This window comes from Enhydra lutris, unplaced genomic scaffold (genome assembly GCF_002288905.1).
Source record: "Enhydra lutris kenyoni isolate GAN:26980312 unplaced genomic scaffold, ASM228890v2 scaffoldscaffold38, whole genome shotgun sequence".
Taxonomy (NCBI): Eukaryota; Metazoa; Chordata; class Mammalia; order Carnivora; family Mustelidae; genus Enhydra; species Enhydra lutris.
The window spans coordinates 1,642,578-1,662,422 of record NW_019154122.1 but is presented as its reverse complement, the minus strand read 5'-3'; the positions used below and the strand labels follow the sequence as shown (position 1 = coordinate 1,662,422).

General features: G+C 39.1%; 1 protein-coding gene and 1 pseudogene across 2 annotated transcripts in view; one reads left to right on the top strand and one right to left on the bottom strand.

Moving 5' to 3' along the window:
- LOC111154746 (chloride intracellular channel 4) overlaps positions 1–19,845 on the top strand; it is a 71,616-nt gene that overhangs the window by 38,110 nt on the left and 13,661 nt on the right. For both annotated transcript variants that reach the window (XM_022514631.1, XM_022514632.1), the window contains exons 3-4: positions 8,812–8,937; positions 15,022–15,128. In XM_022514631.1, the coding sequence (XP_022370339.1) occupies positions 8,812–8,937; positions 15,022–15,128 (233 nt within the window). The remainder of the gene's footprint in view (positions 1–8,811; positions 8,938–15,021; positions 15,129–19,845) is intronic.
- On the bottom strand, positions 642–6,543 carry LOC111154627 (annotated as a pseudogene).

The following is a 19,845-nucleotide window of genomic DNA, read 5'->3' as shown; positions in this document are numbered from 1 at the left end:
AATCAATGATCAACATCTTTAGATCAGCAATCACAGATAAGCCTAAGAGGCAGGCTAAGGGAAGAGAAAGAAGAAGGTGTGACAACAGTAATCTGCCATCACCCCTGTCTATTATCTTTGTCTCTGTTTTTCTGACACAGGTGCGCGCGCGTGCGCACACACACACACACACACACACACACACACGAGATGCTGACTTGGATATAACTGAGTGTCACATACTTGTTAGGTAAGCTTTTCTATTTTTTTTAAAAATTATTTATTTATTTGTTTATTTGAGTGAGTGAGAGAGAGAGAGAGAGAGAAAGAACACTTGAGAGATATCAGCGGGAGAAGCAGACTCCCTGCTGAGCAGGGAGCCCGATGTGGGACTCGATCCCAGGACTCCAGTATCATGACCTGAGCCGAAGGCAGTCGCTTAACCAACTGTGCCACCCAGGTACCCTAACTTTTCTAGTTTTGAGAAATGAGAGTGGAAATGAAAAAGAAATTAGTTTTTTTTTAAATTGATGGCACTAGTTTATTTCCCTCTTAAAAGACCAACTGCAACCAAATGACGTGAACATAACCTCAAGGTTTTATTGTCTTCATAATATAATAAAATATGAAGCTAAAAAAAAATTAACAAAAACCCATGAAGCTTAGAACTGGATCACTTGGCCCTTTCTCTTCTTATCTCCTCCCAGTTCAGAACGCTTGCATCTCTTAATTAGCCAGCATTCTCTTAGATTTGCAATTGGGCTGAACACATTCAAGCCTCAGCACAATCTTCTTTGTAGTTTTAGCCTTTTTCTGGAAAATCAGCTTTGTAAGCCAACCATAGCCACTCTGCTTCCTGTCATAACGCCGCTTTCCCTGCACATAAAGAGAATCTTTTTTCTTTCTTGTACTGTGTCACTTTGTGGGGTTGGTGCTTGCCACCCTTCTAGAAAGTCCAGTGGGTTTTAGGAATGTTCACCACTTTTGTGAGAGTGCTGTCGGTATGGAAAGAAATTAGTTTTTTTTTTTTTTTTTAATTAGCTTTTTATTGTAAAAGCAGTGATATATGCTATATTGCCAGTGAATAAAATCCCTCTTCCGTGATAGTCTCTGAGAAAATAAATAAATTGGAGAAGGCTGCTTTTAAAAGATCTGGGGGGACGCCTGGGTGGCTCAGTTGGTTAAGCAGCTGCCTTCGGCTCAGGTCATGATCCCAGCGTCCTGGGATCGAGTCCCACATCGGGCTCCTTGCTCATCAGGGAGCCTGCTTCTCCCTCTGCCTCTGCCTGCCATTCTGTATGCCTGTGCTTGCTCTCTCTCCCTCTCTCTCTCTCTGACAAATAAATAAATCTTTAAAAAAAAAAAAAAAAGATCTGGGAAATGTATGCTTCTGTTCCCATTTCCTCCTTAAACGCTGAAACTTTCTCATCCTCTGCATTGTCACAAATGGTTTCCTTCTGCTTCACATGTCAGCATACCATTTGTAAGGTATTGTGTAAGACTCACTTGTAAGTTGCTGTAATAATACCAAAGTTTTGGAAGCTTATTATGATAGTTTAAACTTTAACAGTTTTGTAACCATTTAACATGGAGCCATAGAGCCATAAAACTGATAGTTTTGCATATCTTGAAAGTCATTTATAAACTCAGAACAAAATCTGATTTCTAAATAGATTCTTCAGATCGTTTGCTTTCCTTGTCATGTTTTTTTGGTTCCATCCTTCTGAAAAATGGCTTCAGCAAGCTGAGAGATGTTTGGTTTCCAGGTGGTGACAGTGGTGTGAATGACACATACAGAGAGACTGAATGGAATGGGACAGGCCAGCCTTTCCGAGAAACCCTGCATTTCCTGCTGTTGGCCAGTCAGGAGTACAGATTCCCTTCTTTCCCTCTGTGAGGTTGACTTGAGCTACGTGAAGCCCTTGTTACCCCTGCAAATCAAGATATGTGTTTCACAAATGCATTCTGAATCACAGAGATGCCCTGTGTGTGTGTTTTGAGGGCGAGGGGACAAAAACTCGGAGACAGACAGACAGACATGGACAGTCATACAGAGAGAGAGCACGCTTCACTGCCACGTTTTCTGGTCTTTTTCAAAATTATTTCAAAGGTGATAGATCCTGTGGACGTCCCTAAGAGCTGAAGTAGAAAAACATTATTGGTGAATGCTTTTCTCAACCTGTCAGTGTGTAATCTCTCTCAACTGTGTTAAGAAAATCTCTTAAGAATTATAGAAGCTATATTTGAAACCTTTTGGTGAGTCCTGTTTTGTTTTAACACGATTGCTCTGCAAATTGACGTTAAAGTAGACAAAGATTTAGCAGTATACCATGTCATCAATATAAAATCCTTTAACTATTGCATTGGGACACTTAGACCAGGACTTAGTAACCGGGATCTTGGTGTGTATGTTTTGGTGAATCCATGATTCATTCATTCAGCTGGTGACTTTAGTCAGAATATGGCAAACTTAGTGAAGAATAATTAATAGGAGTAAAGTATTCTGAAACAAATGGAGGATTTTTTTGTGTTAATTTTTTTTTCATGCTTGCCATACAGTGTCCAGTATTTTCTTGATTTGTGTGGATGAATTTTATGCCTTGAAAATCAGTACCTTCCAAAATAACTCAATTAAAAATAGAAGTTTTAGGGGGCCCTGGGTGGCTCAGTCAGTTAAACATCCGACTCTTGAGTTTCGGCTCTAGTCATGGTCTTGGTGTTGTGACCTTGAGTCCCAGGTGGGCTCCATGCTCAGCAGACTTGAGTTCTCTCCCCCACCCTTCCCCATGTACACATACACACACTCTCTCTTTCTCTCTCTCTCTCAAATAAATAAATTAATTAAACCTTTAAAAAAATATAAGTTCTACATACTTAATATTTTTTCCCTCCATTTAGTGGAGTCAGCTTGTTACAAAATTAGGTCATCTTTAAACCCCAGCTCCAGTGTCCTGTGGCCCTACTGCACTCATTTTATAAGAAGCAGCTGGAACTGAGCCACTGGCCCAGTGTTCTCCAATTGTCGCAAGTGTACCGAATTAAACTTTAATTGAAGTTAAGCCACTTAAGTTGCTTAAAGTATTAGGTCCCATGAGGTTCCTCCTATTCCTCCTTTCCCTCTCTGTCTGGTGTTATTTTGTTTCTCTTTATTTCCTTTTCTTCAACAAGAAGCAAAATGAGAGAGAACAGAAGAATTTTTTTCATCTACTCTGACCCCCCCCCCCAAAAAAGAGAGAGAGAGAGAGAGACTACTCAGATAAGTAACATTAAAAACAAGAAAACCCCCAGACATTGAAGAGTATTTGTGCTCTTATCTCATGGCATGAATTATATGCACTTTGCTTTTTCTAGATGTCACTTAAGGGAATGAGTTTGAATGAATCGTTGAGTATTTATTGAAGGGCTTTTAGGAGCTAAACCACAGATGTCCTGACATTTTTAGCCATTGCCTGTACATTCGGTTTCATTTCTGTCCCACTGCACTTTCAGAAATGTTAAGTTTCTGTGCAGCGTCTGTAAAATGAGCCTTTGTGGGTCAGACAAAACACCTGAGGCCTTGGGAGTACGGAGTGAGATTCTGCTTGGCTGATGACTCCATCCAGCTTCTAAGTCACCTCTGTGGTTGCAGCTTGAAGTCCGTTGATGCATTTAGATGTGTCCAAGTTTCTTTTGGGACCTACTTTGACTTGGAGTAAGGACCCAACATGGTTTCTCTTCATCTCAACACTTAATCCTAGAGAATAGTTTCACCACCTTTGTTTTTTAAAAATCGATACAGCTTTTCAGCAGAAACAAAGTGGACTATTCACTAGTTCCTGATATTAGTAGAAAATTGGTAGTCCTTTGCTTGATTTCATTTTACTTTATAAGACTCTCTCTCTCTCTCTCTCTTTTTTTTTTTTTTTTTTGAGATTTCTTTATTTAGAGAGAGAGAGAGTGGAGGGTCAGAGGGAGAAGCAGACTCTCCACTGAGCAGAGAGCCCTATGTGGGGCTTGATCCTGGGGCTCCAGGATCATGATCTGAGCTGAAGGCAGACGCTTAACCGACTGAGCCACACAGACACCTAACTTATAAGCCTCGCTTAATCCAATTTCTTATTGCCATTCAGTTAATGCTAGATAACCAGTTTTGAACCATCAGACTCAAGTAGAGTTTAAAAACTGCCAAGACTCATCTCCTGCATAACGCTAAGTTAAAGTGAGCCTGAAAGCAGGCATGCATCTCATTTGCATGCTTTGGTTTAGCTCATGCTCTTATTTGATTTGATCTTCACAGGCAAAGCAGGTCTTACATCGCGGTACAGAGCAGGAAATCCAAAGAGGTTGTGATTTCCTTTGTCACGTAGCTGGTGGATGGCAGAAGTATCCAATTTGGGGCTTTAATCAGCCAGGTCCTTTTTATTCAGTCGTTGGCTCTTTCTTCTCTACCATGCCAACTCTATCCCTCCCCTAATAAATATTTTTATTTGGAGAGCTAAAAGCTGTCATAATTTATTATAGAATAGCCGTTACTTATTTTGTTGCCCTCCCCCCATGGGTTATTGTAAAGCATCTGTCCTCTCTCCCCCTTTAATAACTCTACTTTGTTCATGAAAAAATTGTTTGTAAAACACAGATGTATGTTATTACCTTACATTTAGGCATTAAGGGACTGTTAGTCATAAAAATGTTGATGAATATATTTTATAACTTGGGAATGAGAAAAGTCATATTTATTTATTTTTAAAGATGTACTTATTTAGGGGCACCTGGGTGGCTCAGTGGGTTAAAGCTTCTGCCTTCGGCTCAGGTCATGATCCCAGGATCCTGGGATTGAGCCCTGCATTGGGCTCTCTGCTTGGCAGGGAGCCTGCTTCCTCCTCTCTCTCTGCCTGCCTCTCTGCCTATTTGTGATCTCTGTCTGTCATATAATAAAATATAATAAAAAAAAAAACCCTTAAAAAAAGATTTATTTATTTATTAGAGAGAGTGACGGTGGTTGGGGGAGGGCAAGAGAGAGAGAATCTCCAGCAGACAGCCTGCTGAGCTTGGAGCCCAATGAGAGGCTCCATCCCATGACCAGAGCTGAAACCAATTGATGCTTAACCAACTGAACCACCCAGTTGCCCCCCCCCCCTTTTAGCTTTAAAATGTTAAGATTTGAGGGGCACCTGGGTGGCTCAGTGGGTTAAAGCCTCTGCCTTCGGCTCAGGTCATGATCCTAGGGTCCTGGGATCGAGCCCCGCATCAGGCTCTCTGCTCGGCGGGGAGCCTGCTTCCTCCTCTTTCTCTGCCTGCTTCTCTGCCTACTTGTGATCTCCGTCTCTCAAATAAATAAATAAAATCTTAGAAAAAAAAGTTTGAAATGTTAAGATTTGAAAATATACACCCTGAACTGTTCGGGTTTCTGGATCCTTGGTTATGTACAAGGTCTTGGTGAGTTGAGGAAGAAATAAAGTCTAACTGGAAACATCTGTGAGCTGTGAGTGGGACTGTGAGGGGGACTGAAGACCAAAGATGGCGTGGTCTGGGACCTCTTGGACTTGTTGGTGATCAAAGAACAGGTGGTCAGGGTGAGAAGTAAAAAGGACTAACCAAACAAACCAAAGAAATGAAACCTAGAAATGGACTAGGTCTGATCTGGAGTCGAGTACTTACATGAATTCCAGGAGTCTCATGGCACAAGTCACCGTTTAAATAAATGTGGATCTGAAAGACTTGCTCAGCTTTCTTATATTCCTGTCATTCTGTGCTCAATTTTACCTTCTCAGACCAACGCGTGCTCAGGAAGGGAATCAGAATTGAATATCAAATCAGATTTTGACTTTTAAAAGTCCTTTTTCAGAGCTTAGGTACTTATACAAGTTGATAGAAGATAAGTTTTATTTTTCTTTGGTTTTATGTTTTATATTTTTATGTCTTATTTTCTTTGGGAGGGAGATGGGCTCCAGAGCTCGGATGGTGGGGGCGTTCTGAGCTAGAAAATTTGGACTGATCAGATCATTAATAAGCCTTTGTATTTTTGGAATGTAGTCATAGATGCAGCACATTCTAAATCTTAATGGGGTGGAGGGAGAAAAAAGTGGGAAGGGACCGTGAAGGGGTATGTGTAAGACCAAGGAAAATGGATAAGCTGGGATGAGTAGAGATTTTGAGGTACACTCTATCTTTAAAATCCTTTTCAGTGACAAAGTATTTCACCTTCATGGTACACTTAGAGATTTCCTTTGTTCAAATTCTCTGCATTTGTGTTAAGGAAGGAAGGAAGGGACATAATAATAGGTAGGGGGGAAAGTTCTTTGAAGCAGTTTTTTTGGTGCCTTTTTAAAGTTTTCAGTTTTTTGAAGTTTATCTTTTTAATTATGAAAGCTTTTGAACATATGCAAGAATAGAATAAACTTCCCTCTAACTTCAACTCAGTTATTGAGATTTTACCCATTTGCTTTGTCCCCTTTTTTCTTTTTATTTTTCTCTCTCCTGATATGTTTTAAAGCAAATCCCAGAAATTATGTCATTTCAACCCTCCATACTTCACCGTACATCTCCAAGCAGCACATACGTTTTCTTACCCGACCACCCTGTCATTTTCACGTCTAGTCCCCAGCGTATGATCCGATCTCCCAAATTAGCTCCAAAATATCTTTTTTTTCTTTGCCTGGTTTGTTCAAATCAGGATCCAAACAAATTCTACTCATTATATCTGGTTGTTATGTCTCTTAAATTTTTCTTAATCTGCAGCATTTCCTTCCAACTACCATTTGTGGCTTTTTTCCTTCATGCCATTGACTGGTAGAAATCCATTCTTTTGAACTGTAGAGTGTCCCGAATTTTGTATTTGATTGCTTCTTTGTGGTATCATTTAACTTTATCCTGCATCTCCTCAAGTTTCCTAAATGAAATTTTTGGTCTCAGAACTCCTTTATACTCTTAAATTATTAAAGGCCTCAAAAAGCTTTCAGTTACGTGGATTATAGCTATCAACTTTACTGTATTATAAATTAAAGCTGAGAAATTTAAAACCTATATACTAGTTAGAACAATCGTGATTTTGTTAAATTGTAATTTTGTTATCCCAAAAATATTTTTTAAAGATTTTATTTATTTATTTATTTATTTGTCAGAGAGAGAGAGAGAGAGCGCGCGCGCGCGCGCGCACATACACCAGCAGGCGGAGTGGCAGGCAGAGGCGGAGAAAGAAGCAGGCTCGCTGCCGAGCAAGGAGCCTGATGCGGGACTCGATCCCAGGACCCTGGGATCATGACCTGAGCCGAAGGCAGCAGCTTAACCCACTGAGCCACTCAGGCGTCCCCACAAAAATATGTTTATAATTAAAACTGTATTTTCCAAAACAAAGTTAGTTAGAAGAGTGGCATTGTTTTACATTTCGGTACATTTCTTATGTCTGCCTTAATAGAAGACAGATTCTTATGTCTGTTTGTGTATACATCCCTTTGTGATACCACACAACTAGTAGCCTACGATTCAGGCATGAGGGAATGAGGGTGGAAAAACTAAATGATGTCTTAGTATTATGAGAATGGTTTTGACCTCATGGACCGCCTGGTGAAAGGGTCCCTGGATCGTACTTTGAGAGACAACTGCTTTAAGAGGCCTGATTCTAGATTCAGGTTCAACTTCGGTAAGAATACTTCATAGATGTTGATGTTTGCTTTGTATTTTATCATTAGGATATACTCGCTATCTTGTCATTATTATTGATCCTAGGATTCACTGGTGGGCTTAAGTGAGCCATTTTGCTTTTTAATAGAGTGGTGCCAACATTCCATGCTATTAGTAGTTGTAAGTATACATTTTCACCATCTTTATCAGTGTTCTGTGTATTTTCAGTTTTTCCTAATTAATAGAAGAGAGATGTCATCATAGTTTACTCTTCAATTTCTTTGCTAATTTTTTTTTTTTTACATTTTTCTCTGTGTTCACTTATTTGATCTATTGTGTATCAGTTTATGTTGGCGCCTGTTTGACTTGTTGATGGCTTTTTAATGAACTTGGACAAAATTCTTAATCTAAGACATATTTGAGCCCTTCTTATTCACTATAATATTTTGCCCTTTCTGTGTTGTGTTTTACCTTTGGTTATGCCATGTTTTCTATACTGAAGTCATTTTGACTGGTGATCGTTTTCCTTGTTGAGTGTGAACTTCTAGGAAAATGGAAAATTGGTAGCTGCTGAATTTGGAATCTCATACTTAGGACTATAGGAATGAACTGCTCTTCTTCCTGACTTTACAAGAAAAGAAAAAAAGGAAGACCTAGAGAAGTTATGGTTTACTCATCCATACAATGAGCTGGTGCTGGAGCTGAGACTAGAAACTGTTTCCTCTCAATTCTACCGCCATTTCTAATAAGCACTTCAGTTGAATTTAGAATAAGAATGGGGGCCTTTGTCTTTTGGTTAGAGTCAGAGATTCCTGATTTTCTTATCATGAATTTTGTGCTTTTTGAAGGTTTGCTTCTTAGTAGAACAGTATTGCAGCTGTTAAACTAGTGGAAAAAATACTGCGACTTTTCCTTTCTTTCTTTGAGAGAGAGCGAGCGAGCAAGTGCGATCTGGGAAGGGCAAAGGGAGAAAGATAATCTTAAGTAGGCTCCATGCCCAGCATGGAGCCCGATGCAGGGCTTGATCTCACAACCCTGAGATCATGACCTGAGCTGAAATCAAGAGTCAGATGCTTAACTGACAGAGCCACCTTGGCGTCCCCCCAAATTACTAATTCTTCTACTCATTTTCAATTTTGCATACATAAACATTTAGAAACACTCTGAGTATTTAAAGTATTATTGCCTTCCCAGAATAAAAAATGATTCAATTTTGACTGTTTTGCTTAACAGGAAGCCTGCAGACCTGCAGAACTTGGCTCCTGGGACCCACCCACCATTTATAACTTTCAACAATGAAGTCAAAACGGATGTAAATAAGATTGAAGAATTTCTTGAAGAAGTCTTATGCCCTCCCAAGTGAGTATCAAAGAAAGATACGCATGAAAATATTGCTATTCTCTTTAAAGTTTGGTCTTTTCTGGCCCTTAGAGATCTTTCTCTGGATGGTACGGGAGTTCAATCCATACAGCGTTAACTTTCAGTGACTAGGGCTTCTCTTCATTCATTATAATTAATGCTACAGTTAATGCTACACTGATGTCAGAACAGGCTTCTGGCTAGGCCAATAAGCATAGGTAGGAATGTGATTAAGCTATAGCGTATACACTGAAAGTAGGTTTGGGACATGAGAGCTAGGTTAGGAAAGACTGGTTCTTTGAGGGGAATTGGTCCCCAACTGAGAAGAGAAGAAATGGGGAGAGACAGATTCAGACTGAACCCAGCTGGAAGCTCCAAGCAGGCAGTGCAGGTTGCTGGGGGATTTCTTACCAGGTCATTTTAAAGGTAACTGTCTGAAGCTGTCACCCAAGGGAATTGACTTTTTAGACTGTGTCCCTGGGATTCAGTTTTTATTTAAGTATTTCTTTGAAGTGTTCTAGATTCCCAGGTCCTGCACATTAGTCCACATGGTCAATGATTTTAAGGTACTCAACTAGAGGTACGGGTGAGGGATAGATGGACTATAATGAGAGTTACCTGAATTGCAAATGTGCCGTTTTGCATTGTACTGTAATCTTGGCATAGGTTCAACACATTAGGGTTTGCTTTAGGCTTTTCTGGTTTCATTATTCTGAAAACCTGAAATGTTTTTCTTCTGGCCCAAGCCTTTCTTGCTAGTTGATTTGACTCTTACTCTCCATATCCAGATAAATTTCCCAGAAAGGGGATTATTGGGTCAGAGGGTTCTAAAATAATCAGTTACTCAGAATTTACTCATTCATTTATTCTACAGTTACTAGGCAACAAAGCCTTATGAATACGGTAGTGAATAAGACATAATTCCTATCCTCAGGAAACACACTCCAGTATGGATGGAGAGGTCGTGGTGTGGTGAGGGAAAGTGAGTAGAACCAGGAAAGGCTTTAAAAAAGAATGAACACTTGAATTAGCTTTAATGTACAAAAAGAGGCATCTCACAGGTGAATGAATGAAGGAACGACGGGCATTCCAGGCTTTCTTCAACTGTAGGAACAACAATTGTAATTGTTCCTTCTTGCTATTTTTCTCAGAGGTTATGGACATGAAGATAATGGTAGAACCAATATAAAAACATTCTGGTTTCTTAGCAGCTTCTGTAAGATGTATCATAGCTTTTTTAATTAGACCTTGCAAATAAACATTTTCTTCCTTCTTCTTTTTTTTTTTTTTTTTTTAATGTTTTATTTTTAAGTAATCTCTGCATCCACTGTGGGGCTCAGATGTACAACCCTGAGATCAAGAGTTGGATGCTTCACCAACTGAGCCAAGCAGGCACCCCCAAAATAAATATTTTCACTTTGCTTTTTATATATAGAAATCAACTTGATTTTGTTTGGGCATATTCATAGAGCTACTCTAACCAGAGATTGTCTCTTCTTTCAGTTTAAATAATTTAATTTAAAACTTGGAGATCTTTCAGTTCTAAAGGGTTCACTGTGTGCTAAATTGAAGGGTATTTTTCTTGTGGGATTTTTTTTTTTTTTGTAAATCATTTTATTTTATTTTATCATGCTAAATGTACTCTTTAATCCCAATCCCTATTTCCATTATTTTCCTTGTCTTTCTGTTATAGTTTATATTCTGAAGAGAGTTTCTAAATAAAGTTTTAAAAATTTCACTTTGATTATAGAAGTGAGTACTTCAGATGTTGCTGATGCCTCTGCTGTTACTAACGAACATTCCAGTGCTAATTATGTGCCATGCACTGTGCACTGTGGATTATCTCACTCCTCTCCAAGACTTTGTGGAGAAACTAAAGACGAGGAATCTAACTTGTCCTAGTTTTATAGTTACTGGTGGCAGAGCTCTTCAAAGCCTGGCCTATAAGACTTCAAAAACCCATGTTTCTTCTGTTTTCCTCCTCCTCTTTTTCTATTTTTTATTTTGTTGAGTTTGACTTTTACAAAAGAGGTGAAATGTAAGTCTCTAATTGGGATTGTGCTTTAGTGAGTGTAAAATTGTAGGCCAGCTCAGGCTTGGAGGAAAGGCAGGAGAGAAATCAAAGATAGTTTCTCCTGCGATGAGCAAGTGGGACTGAAGTTGGCTGTCAAACTAAATTTCATGAATCCGTTTTAAGAAATAGGTGAGTCTTCACTTCAGATTAGTGAGATCAAGACCTGAGCCAAAATGAAGAGTCAGACGCTTAACCAACTGAGCCACCCAGGCATCCCCCCAGTGAATTTTTATTTCCCTGCTTGGAGCAGCCTGTTTCCACTGGGAGTGCTATCCCCTGATTGGGCTCCACAGCCCCTGAGGTGACAGACGGAGACAGCAGAGTCTTTATCATGCAGAATTGTTTCTAGAGGAGGAGCCGGAGGAAGTTCTTTCCAGGACCAAGGGGCATTCCTTTCCCTTTCCTGTGTTCTAGGGCATTCAAGGACGGTCCTGGCTCTCTGCCTTTCCCCTCCAGAACGAGGAGGGCCTCGGGTCCTTAACTAGGGCTCATCTTCCTCCTAACGCTGAGTGAGAGCCTTCTTGTTTCTAGACCGAATGAAGAGAAAAGGCAGAGGAGTTGCACAAGCTGGCAGACCAGAATCTAGCATTTTCTAATAACATGTTTTTGGCATTTGATGATACTGAGAACAGAGTGTTTTTGTGTGAGCACTTCTGATTCAGTCATGACAAAGATAAATTCAGGCAACTGCTTGTTCCAGAGTTGTTCAGAATCTAGAGACTAGTGAAGAGCTTAAAGCAAGGAAGTTTTGCTGGTCTGTGTGACCAGTCTACATAGAAAGAAGAAACTTTATCTATCTTCTCCTCTGGGGAAAGTATTTATAAATATATATTTCATTCCCCTTGCTTGAATGGAGGGAATACTTTGTCCAGAAAAGCTCTGAAACTTGGATTTTTAACTGAGGCAGACCTGTGTGCTTGGCTCACTTTCTGATGACAGGATAGAAGGGAAGGGGAGTTGACAGTTTCGGAGAAGGACCCTATAAAGTGTTAGTAAGCCTTTTTTTTTTTTTTAATGTATGTTTTTTGTTTTTGTTTGTTTTTAAAGATTTTATTTATTTATTTGACAGAGAGAGATCACAAGAATGCAGAGAAGCAGGCGGGGGAGGCGGGGGGGGGGGGGGGAGGGGGCCCGGCCGGGGAGGGGGCCCCCAATGCCAGGACTCTGAGATCATGCCCTGAGCTGAAGGCAGAGGCTTAACCCACTGAGCCACCCAGGTGCCCCCCCCCACCCTTTTTTAAAGTGAGAAATACAGTGAAAGTTGAATTTACAAGGGTAACTTAATGGGTTGTATAATCAGACTTTATTCTTACATTCCCATGAGAAAGAAAATGTCTGAGATCTTTCCTAAAAGGATGGAAATATTCTTAGCTAGTCTCTGCGTTAATAGTCTGTGATGTCATACAGACTAAAGGACGGATCTGAAAGTCTGCACGCCCCGGATGCTCGTGTCCACGATGTTGTTGACACGTGGCTTTTTATTGATTATTTGCCCACCTTTAGTCAAACGTTGAAATGAGACTGTCAGTCATTGAAGAGTTTTGCTTTATCAAGCTATTTGGGACAGTGATTAATGATGAATTACTAAAATCCAGTGTTTGGGGGAATGCGGATAAGCTGGCAACTGATTGAGGACCTCTTGGTTTAGGATTTGATTTATCATTCAGAGAGAATCTGGTCTGTAGTAAAACAGAAACAGCACTTGATTTGGGGACCGAGGCCTGTCGTAGTTTGGCAGTGCTTCTAACTAGTCTAGGGATTTGAGGGGCCCCAGTATATGAGCTTTCTAGAATGTACTTTCCTTTTAAGCAAAATGAGAGTTTTAGGTGAATGGTCTCTTGCAGTTCTGGTATCGAATGCATCAAGTTAGTAGTACGGATTTAATGGTTTGTCTTGGAGAAGAACAGGGCCTGTTTAACCTGCTTTAGAGAACAGTGCTTTTTTGTTTTCTTTTTAAGAATTGTAATAGCATCCGTTTTCATATGGATAAGGATATGCCAATTGCAAATCCTTCTGCATTCTTACCTGTTCATTAAAATAGGTCTCTAGTATGCCTCTGTGTGCTCATCAGTACAACCTCTGCACTTAGTGTAATGCCTGATACAGAGTAGACCCTTAATAATTGGAATAAATGAATATATGTGAACAATGAAGGTATAAATGATCTGCAGTGTAAGCCTACCTTCCAGCTGCCTTCATTAGAAAAACGAGGTACTGCTAAATAGTGGTTGGGAAAAGAAGAATAATTTTGGAAACTTGGCTAGTGGAAGACATAGTGTATTGAAGAATCACTTATGTTCTTTGTGCTATTTTTTGTTTGGAATGGAATGAGTCAATGAAGTTACTGTATTACAAGCAGTAAAAACATTTAAACTGGAGCCTGGTTGTTTTTATAGTCAAAGGGAATTCAGGGATGTTGAACCTGGAATTAACTCTTTTAGCACAAGCAGGGGGGAAAAAAAGAGGATAAAGTTTTCTACAGTTAAGGGGAGGGGAAAAATAAAAAAATTAAAAAAAAAATCAATCATATATTACTAATATAGTGTACATAGTCTATAACTTCATGAAATTCATTTACTGTAACTGTTCACTGAAAAATTCATTCTGTAAATATTTTTGTTTATAAGAGAAATCTTTAAGCTTAAAAATAGAGAGATATTAAAAGGGAAGATTAATTGAACATGTATATATTCAGTAGGTATTTTATCATCTCTGGTGTCCATTTTTTTAGATCTGTCTCTCCTAGAATTCAGAATTACACATGTAAAAAAATTTGAATAAAAAAAACTAACCAGACACTACAGCTTGCAACTGAACTAAATTTCTTCCTAAAAATACCTCACCTTCATTTTTAATTTTTAAAAAAGTGGCAAGACAGCATCCTAAAACACATGAAGAAATCTAAATTACCAGTTTAATGTTAGATTTTTTTTCCCCCAAAGTCTTGACTACATCAAGCCCAGTTTCCAGTGAAATATTACAGGGCCTTTAAACAGATTAAGTGTTCCCTAAAATGGTGCTAATGGTCAGAATTCCTGTGGAGCCGACTCCCAGTGGGTGTAGCTGTCTGTGGAAGAGAGTAGGGAGGAGCTGAGCCTTCTCCCATGTCTTTTCCAATTTGAGGAGGAAATAGACACTGAGTATGTGTGTTTGGAATTTAAGTATATAAAATACACATTTGTGTGGTTGAAAAAAAAGGCTGTGTGTCATGAATGTCTGTTTTCAAAGCAGATAAACTTTGTAAGAGCACTTGTGAGCAGAATTCCCAGTGTCTTACTGTTCTGTTGCTCAGTACCACCCTTACCAATATCTAGCCCATGGGAGGTTCTGGAAAATCCCAAGTGTGGAGTTGAAGTGAGTGATCTGCTTCCTGCCGTCTTTGTCCTTAAACTACTGTGGATGACCCGAGATGCCCGCTTTTCCCCGCTGTCTGGGTTCTCTGGTAGCATCGGGTGTTTCAGTGCATGGCAATTGCCAGGGACCTGGTAGGCATTTCTGTTTCAAGAAGGCTCTGTAGTTGAAATGTGGCTTCTGCAATGGCGGAAGTGAATTTTTAACTTTCTATTACACTGGTTCACTCAAATTCATATTCAGATAGCCAGCCACACTTCACGAAATGGCTACCATATTGGAAATTCAGATATGGAGTGTTTCCATCATTATAGAAAGTTCTTTTGGACAGTGCTGCTCCAGACTTCTCTTTCTAAGATGGCCATTGGCTTGGCACATGCCTCTGAGCAAGTAGACTGTTTCCCCAACATCCTAATTTACAAAATGGAGGTGGAGTGCGGATGCCCTTTGGTTGCCAAGAAAATTAATATGCGAACAAAAACAATGCAGAGCTTTCTTTCCTAAAGAAAAAACACATCTTAAAAATACCATAGAAAACAGATGATGGCATTTCTTAAAGTAATAACTGTTAAAAGGTGTCAAGAAACTGCTAGCACAGTGGTTTATTGATGGAGAGAACTTACAAGGATCTATCATCCATTCTCACTTTTCCCCTTCAGGTACTTGAAGCTTTCACCAAAACACCCTGAATCAAATACTGCTGGAATGGACATCTTTGCCAAATTCTCTGCATATATCAAGAATTCAAGGCCAGAGGCTAATGAAGGTAAAACACACACACACACACACACAACACCCCACAAATGATTGGATTACCACTGCAGATAAACCAGAAAAGCCCCAAATAAATCCAAAAATCCTGTTAGGACAGTGATTTTAAATTAATATTTTGGAGTCCAGACCTTCCCATTAAGTATTAAAAACTGGCTTTCAAAGTTGACTCGAGATTTGATGATAAACAGGGTAAGTCCTTAAATTGCTGTTTTCCTGTTTTTGGCTAGTGGGACAGTGCCTGGGATGGTAAATGTACGATACAGTGTTTATTGAATGAATTGTTTTCTTGAAGGGGGAACTATACAGAGAATTAACGGGGCATCAGAAACAATGAGTGGTGTGGGTGTGGTGCTTTGGAATGGATCAATACAACTTCCTTTAGATTATTACTAAATCTTTTGTTTCTTGTTGGGTTCTGGTCACTTGAAATCAGCCTGGGTGGGTTTTTGTGATAATTCACCTTCAAGAGCAATTTGGGGAGTTACTCTAAGAGAGCATGTCTCCTCCCCCGTCTTCCTAATTTCTCTGCATCCTAAAAAAGGGATTTTAGTTTCAAGTCCTGTTTTCATGTGAGAATTGTTTAGGGTAGTACAGCTACAAAGTCCTTCTTTTCTTTATTAAAGGACAACACTATCTTATTATTTCGTTTACCAAACTTACGTGTGGTGAAGGGAAGCCTCTTTAAAAGAGGCCCATTTAATGAGCCTTGTCTTAACCACACCATTCAGTCGTTTTTCTTCTCTTTGAGATGTTGAGCATTGTTCTGAGTAAAACTCTCCAGAGAGAGCATTAGTGTTTAATTAAAAGTAATTACAGCAACAAAAACTCCAGCTCCTAAAGACACTTTAATCCATCATGGTTTTGGACAGTTTGGTGGCTTGGGTGTGGTTCTTTTGGGTGGAAACTTATGGCTGCAAATAAACAAGAAAACCAAAGAGAAGAAATTATCAGTGCTGGTTAAGCAAGAATAAACATCTTTTAAAAAATGGAAGCACTCGCTGATTTCCTTATGTGATTTCTGTGGGCAGAGATCCAAGCCATTCAGGCCAGTATTTTTTTATTATTAAATTTTAAAATTGTGACATTTTATAATCTAGTATTGAATTTCAAGGGTTTCTGGGATGATATTCACTGCATGTGATGTTTTTCTGCAGCAGAGGGAAAGAGGGAAAGGCCGTAGAGTCCGGGCCTGGCTTACAGCTCTTCAGTGTGTTCCAGTAGCTGCCTTGGTTTGGGGACAACTTTCCCAAATAACTGGCTGTTTTTCTGCCTGCTGTTTCAGTGTAAGCATTTTATACTCTAAACAGTTACGATGGAGCCCCTCCTGTCCACAGACAGTATCTTTTCTGTCATACCCTTCCTGCCTGCAGAGGATTTCTTTTCATGAAATCATCCCCCCCACCTTTTTTAAAGATTTTATTTATTTCACACACACACACACACACACACACACACACACACACAGAGCACAAGCAGGCAGAGTGGCAGACAGAGGGAGAGAGAGAAGCAGGCTCCCCCGCTGGGCAAGGAGCCCGATGCCGGACTTGATCCCAGGACCCTGGGACCATAACCTGAGCCGAAGGCAGCTGCTTAACAGACTGAGCCATCCAGGCCTCCCCAAAATCATCCTTTTATATATCCAGATGCTCTTGCCCATAGTTCCTGAACCATCTGAGTTCAATTCATAATGTTTTCATTTCTCTGTGTAGTTTTTGGAAGCTGGAGGGTGGCTGAATTTCTTTTGACACTTGGTGGAGAAGAGAGGGAAATAAAATATGTTTGCTTAAAAAAAAAAAAAAAAAAAAAAACACAAAACCCACAAAGAGCAAAACCAAACAATTGCTTTGGGGATGGGATGGAGGGGAGAGAACATGGGAGAAAGTGACTCATTTAAGTATAACTTTGTATTCTGTTTTTTTCCTATCAGTTTGTTGCTGTCTTTTTTTTTTTTTTTTTTTTGCACTTTTTTTTTTTTTTTTTTTTAAACATATAATATATTTTTATCCCCGGGGTACAGGTCTGTGAAACGCCAGGTTTACTCACTTAGTTTGTTGCTGTCTTAAGTAGCCACCTATGCTTACTGTCCTTCGAATGTTGTAACCAATAAGAACAAACAACATAACGGATCACTAGAAGGCTTTATATAAAATTACTTCTTGGTAAATAAGAATTCCAGTTGCCAAGCAACTTTTTCCCCATAGGACCTGTCACTGCCAGGAGACTTTAGAAAACAATATTCCAAATCACTTTGGAGCTTACTGAGTATATGTAGATCTGTTGAAGGTGTCTTGTCTGTTTAGTGCAATAAAATGCCTTAAATCAGCCTTGGAAATTAGTGTTCCAGCTCCTCCTTCTCCCAAACTATAAACCACTTACAAAGAGATGGAGTTGTCATTTTACGTGGTAACTCAGTAGGCAAAGTTTTGATCAGTTTTACCAACCTACTAAATATTTTACAAAATTCAATATGTTTGGGCAATTTTAAGACCTTTTAAGATGTAATTCTAAGTAAGGGATTCGATGCCTAGATGCTGTGGTATTGGGTCAGTGAAAGAGAGGTGTCAGTACTTAGATTGGGTACAAAATACACAAATAGGGCTTAAAGAAAAAACAAAGGGAAATACAGGAGAGAGAGAGAAAGGGAGGGAGAAAGAAAAAAAAGAATGAATGAATGAATTCTTTTGGTAACATGTCCAAGCTGATCGGAAGTAAGTTTGTGTAATCTTTTGAAGCATTAAAAGAAATTAATAGGTAATTCCTTTTATGAGAATGGGTTAGATATGACCTGTTCCAGATCTGGGTTTTTAAATTTTTTTTTCACTTCTTTGTTTTCATTAATTTATATAAATTATTAAACTCCCAAATATAACTAATAGATAATTTATTAGTGTGTTGGTATTTATAATACTCTTAAGAGCCCAGTGAATTTAGTAGTGATGAAATCTGCCATTATGTTCTACAGCATGTTTCATAATGTCCAAATTCTCATTTTTTTTTTTTTTAAAGAATTTATTTATTCATTTGACAGAGAGAGATCACAAGTAGGCAGAGAGGCAGGCAGAGAGAGAGAGAGGAGGAAGCAGGCTCCCCGCCAAGCAGAGAGCCCTATGCGGGACTCAATCCCAGGACCCTGAGATCATGACCTGAGCCGAAGGCAGAGGCTTAACCCACTGAGCCACCCAGGCGCCCCAAATTCTCATTTTTAAGTGGAGACAAGGAATCTATAGGTTCTAATTCATTCCTTTTTATTCAGAATTCCTCCCTGCCTGTCTCCCTTCCTTTTTTTCTCTCTCTGTGGAAGTGTTTGGAATCAGAGGATGGTTGTTCATCTTTGTAGCTATGGAACCAAATTGTATTATTATTATTATTTAATCATCTTTACTTTTTTTTTTTTTTTAAGATTTTATGTATTTGAGAGAAAAGGTGAGAGTGAGAGAGAGAGTGCACGAGCAGGGGGAGGGATAGAGGGAGAAGTAGTCTCCTCACTGAGCAAGGAGCCCGTTGTGGGACTTGATCCCAGGACTCTGGCATCATGAACTGAGCCGAGGACAGAGGCTTAACCCACTGAGCCACCCAGGCGACCCATCATTTTTAAATACTCCTGACCTCTCCCTATTTTCTATTGGCCTTTACAAATTGTTTGCATAAGACTGCCCTTTACTGAAATTAGCAGTAGCTTTAAAATACAGTTTTATCCTTGTAAGGGCTCATAATTTTGGTATTCTTCATTATGAATTGTAGTCTTTTCCTACAGCAAATATGGTCATGTTAAATCTAATGCTTTCTGTTTTGCATTTACTCAGATTATATACATAATTGACTAATGTATGCTTGTTGAAAAAGTTAAAAGCGTTTAGAAATAAATTCAATAAAACTTCAGTGCCCCTTAACCTCATTTGAGCTCTTCCCCAACAGTTAATATTCATCCTTTTTTTCTATGTAATTTTGCAAACATTGTATATGAGTGTGTATTTATGTGTATATTTACATTCTGCAATTGTTCTTTTCACATATTATGTGGAAGAAGTCCTTCCATATCAAAATGTAGATCTACCTCATTTTTTATAAATACTGCTTAATATTCCATAATACGGATTTTTATTTAACTGTTTCCCTGTTGATAGTTATCTAGATTGTCTCAAGATTTTTTATTGTGACAAACAATGTGAGTGAATGTCCTTTGCTAGATTCCAAATAGGTCATAAGATTTTGTTCCTCAAATGTCTACACCAGTTTATATTCCCACTAATGTGAAAGTATTAATTTCCCCTCACTTCTGACCCTGGCATGGGTGTGCGTGTGCATGTGTTGTGTGTGTTTTAAAATTTTGCTATAGTCTCATAGGCAAAAAAGGGTGTTTTGATTTTCATAATTAATCTAAAACTAATTGGATAGCCTCTATCACAGTTAAGTACTAATTTTTTTTGGCGAGCTTTTCAAATACCTTCCTTAGAGATAACCAGCATTACCACAGCAAGGGTATTAGAGAATGGTTGCCCTAAGACAAGGAGCTCCTTTTTCATAGCTTGCTACTGCCTCCTAGTGGTCAGTCTTGACATTTTCTTTATCTTAACAATTCCTTTGTAGTTTGTCTTCAAAACTTCATATTGAATGATGCTCTTTAGTACCTCTTGGCCCCTCTGTTTTTCTTAGTTTCGTTGGCCTTCCTCAGGTTGTTACATAAAAATCGAATCAAAATAATTCACCAT